Source organism: Sesamum indicum, unplaced genomic scaffold (assembly GCF_000512975.1).
Source record: "Sesamum indicum cultivar Zhongzhi No. 13 unplaced genomic scaffold, S_indicum_v1.0 scaffold00155, whole genome shotgun sequence".
Classification (NCBI taxonomy): Eukaryota; Viridiplantae; Streptophyta; class Magnoliopsida; order Lamiales; family Pedaliaceae; genus Sesamum; species Sesamum indicum.
Window position 1 is genome coordinate 217951 of NW_011628063.1, and position 3692 is coordinate 221642.

The following is a 3692-nucleotide window of genomic DNA, read 5'->3' on the forward strand; positions in this document are numbered from 1 at the left end:
GAGCCATTCGAAACGTGGAGGAAATTTTTACAGGCGTGGTGGGGTCCATGTAGACCCTGGTCGGGATTGATCGAGAAGTCAGATTCGAGTACCTTTTCATCTGCTGAATCCAATCTTCCATATTCATTGTCTTTGCTTGATTAGGTGTATATCCAAGTATTCACCCGCTTAGATATGATCTATGTCTCAACTTTCAGCTAGTATCTGTTGACTGGTGACACGTGCATTGAGCAGGATTAGGGAGCCAGGTTAGGGCACACCATTGAGGGATGTGTTGTGTTAGATCAAAGATATCAGACGCGATAACCAATTCTATTATTGTAATTCATTTTGATAAAACTGTTACGCGGTTGCGATCTTTTAACTTTAGCAAGTGCTACAGTTTGTGCATCAGTTGGATGTGTGCCCCTGTATAGCAGGCAAAGATGGAAGTCGAATGTGCCGATCGTAGCTTCTATTCCATATTTTGTCTGGACCTTTGTGCTTGGTCTGTCTTTTTATTGTCCACTGATTTGCGGATTCTCTATGCCTTTTTGCAAAAGCTTTTTTTTTATTTACTGGTTTGCTCATAAAAATGAATTTGTTTATTGGTGTTGCTTAAGTTGAATTTGGATTAGAGGTTTGGGTGTAGGTATTGGTGGAGGTGAGTCGATTCGTGTAGATGATGCATTTAGGACTGTGTGGGTTGGGTTGGATTTAGGCTTGTCAATGACTAAGGTATTATTCTACCATACTCAAAACTTAACTTTGAGATCCATACTCCTATCCAATGTATGAAAGGCCCTCTCCTGATCTACACTCGTGAAATTAAATGAATGGATGAGTAGGATCTAATACTTTAAAATACTCGTTAGTATAAGTAATGGCTTAGTACTTTAAAATATTCATGGGTATTGATATAGTAAGTCCAAAGTTGTTTCTCTATTCTAGTTTAAAATTATTGCATCTGTAAATTTTTAGTAAATTGATCGGCTAAATTTATTTATCATTTAAAAAATTTAAATAGTATAAAATTATTTTCTTACATATTTTATTTATATTAGTTACTTATTGAAATTTTGACCAAATATGCTAGAGCTTTTCATGTTATTCCTTAATTGTTCAAAATTAATTTTAGTGATCAAATTAAGCAAACTTAACTTGACATTTAGAAACTTAATTTTAGTGATCAAATTAAGATAAATAAAATTTGTTTGAACTCAAATGATTAAATTCATCAAATCAAAGTTGAATGCAAATGTAAATTCAAATGATAATTAAGAGACCTAGATGAAAATAGATATATTATACTTAATTTCATTAACTTTTACCAAATCTTATGTCTTCATTTTTATTTTGAGCTTGTCTCGACTTCATAATAAATTAATATTATTACTTTATTATTTGGATATGTTTAAGATTCTTATTTAAAATTTTATTAATATCAATCCGTTATTAAGACAAAATCAAGTTCATTATCTAAATTTCTCAAATTGAACATATTGAAATTTAAGTAATTAGTTTTAGTTTATCGACGGACAGATCATGAAAATTCACTACTAATTAATTTAATAACATACATTATTTGACTTGAATGTAAATTTAGAATTCGAAAACTTTTAATTTTTTAAACATGTTGTAAAAGAAAATAAAAGAAAAAAAAATTATTGAGTCTCAAATGGGTTAGATCCAAGCCGTACCCAATTTTTTTTAGTATAATTTGAGTTTAAGTTCGGCCGACGATACACGCACAATATGATAAACGTATGGTATGATATGATGTGTTTAACATTTTGAGGTATTAGAAGATACATACATACATATAAAAATAAACAAAATATTACAACTCAAATACTGTATTAAGATAGACGTGAGGCAGAGCCACCAATATATACACAAATTTCTTTTCTTTTTGTTTTTTTTCTTCCCAGAATAAGAAACTTTTAAACATAATATTCTAAATAATTCTCCTCAAAAAGCCCTAATTTCACAGTTTTTGTTCCCTTCTCTTTATCCCAATCCTCTCTCTTTCTGCTGCTAAGTCTATCTCTCCACTCTGAAACCAGATATCCTCGTATTCATCATCATTTGCTGCAACGCCTCTCAGACTTCATGGTAAGCGACAATCACCAGCTCTCTCTCTCTCTCTCTCTCTGTAGGTATATTTATGCTGTCTGCGCATGTTTTTGTGTAATTTGGGTTTTCGGATGACTGGTGGTGGTGGTCTTGCTAATTTTGAGAATTATTGTTTGCCCCAAGTCGGAAAGGAACTGTGCTGAGTGATTTGCAGGAGGGAGCTTTTGGAAGTTGCTTTTGTTGTATTGGAATAGTAGTCTTGGGATTTTACCTTTTGAAGGAGGAATTGTTGTTTTATGAATTTATGCTTTTAATTTTATGAATGTCTTGATTCGATAAATTCTTCTCACCTGACAACAACAGGTTCAAGTTTTTCTTTTCTGGGTTCACTACTTTGGAGCAAATGTGAATTCAGTGGGAAATGTTAGTGTGCATTTGGTGTAGATGATGGCATTCGCAACAAACCACTTGAAGGTAATGATGACTGTCTGTCTCTTTATTTCAGTTATAAATGCTAAAGATGTGCAGCGCAAATATTTTCACTCCAAGAGTACGCAAATCATGGAGTTTGGTTATTTGGTATGTAAATGATTGTGGATGCAATAAGAGGTAGAGATTATCCTATTTGTAGAATTAGAAAGCTCACTTTAGGTTTTTGATTGAGGTGCTAGATGGTCTTAATCTTGACTTCATCTTGACCAACTTTGACCTTCCAAGATTTAACATATCTACTCATTACGATGGTAAACGGTATGTAACTTAAATTTTCTGGTATAGTTAGTAGCTTTATGTAATATTATATGACAATCGTCATAACTCTACCCTATGCTTTTCATGGGTAAGCAGCATTGATTTTCTTTCACCCACTCTATAAATGTAGATCTCTGAATTCATTTATTGAACACTCACATTTTCAATAACATTCTGCGTATTTCTTGGCTGCTTCTCTGTTTAGATTTTCATTTACATCAGTTGCTTTATTTCCTTCATTGTTCTGTCAACTATACCAAAATATTCACAAGCCAAAAACATTCACAAGCCATCTCAGACAATTCTCTTCCAGTGGCTGCTTCTTTAACTGACTCTTGAATATGCCACTGGTAACTCTACTTGTTTTTCTATGGTCTTTCTGAACCCACCCTCCTCAGAGAGAAGTTCCAGTCCTTGATGGATATTCCATGAAATTCCATGCTTCAGTTCTCTGCTGGCTTCAATTTCCAAAGAATACCGACCATTCTGAATTAGCTCCCTAGTTCTCTGATCCTCAATCTCTTACTTGCATCTGATGATTACTCAAATGGAGCTACATAGCTTGAGATAGAAGATCATAAAGTTTTGGTCTGTGAAATTTTAGAGGTTCTTCGACCTTCATATTTTCACTTGCACTTTCATCCTGTTTCTAATAGATATATGACAGATATCTTAATGACCTGATGATATCTTGTGTACAGTTTATGTCAAATATCTTATGGAGGATCCTAGTTCTTGATTAAAATCAAGACATACACAATAAATTCTGTCCCCCAGCTTCTTTTCATTTGTTCTTATTCTCTGAATCACCTAGTCCTTTCTGTTTTGTCGCCAAATTTAAATATGAAATAAATGTTCTTGGTGACTTCATTCAGGGTTGCTGTAGC

General features: G+C 33.3%; 1 protein-coding gene across 1 annotated transcript in view; it reads left to right on the forward strand.

Annotated features, from left to right (window-relative positions):
• Nucleotides 1-1934: 1934 nt before the first annotated feature.
• LOC105179393 overlaps nucleotides 1935-3692 on the forward strand; it is a gene marked incomplete in the record, with an annotated part of 4208 nt that continues 2450 nt past the window's right edge. Inside the window, 2 exon segments of the mRNA XM_011103005.2 lie at nucleotides 1935-2094; nucleotides 2419-2529. Coding sequence (XP_011101307.1) covers nucleotides 2500-2529 — 30 coding nt within the window.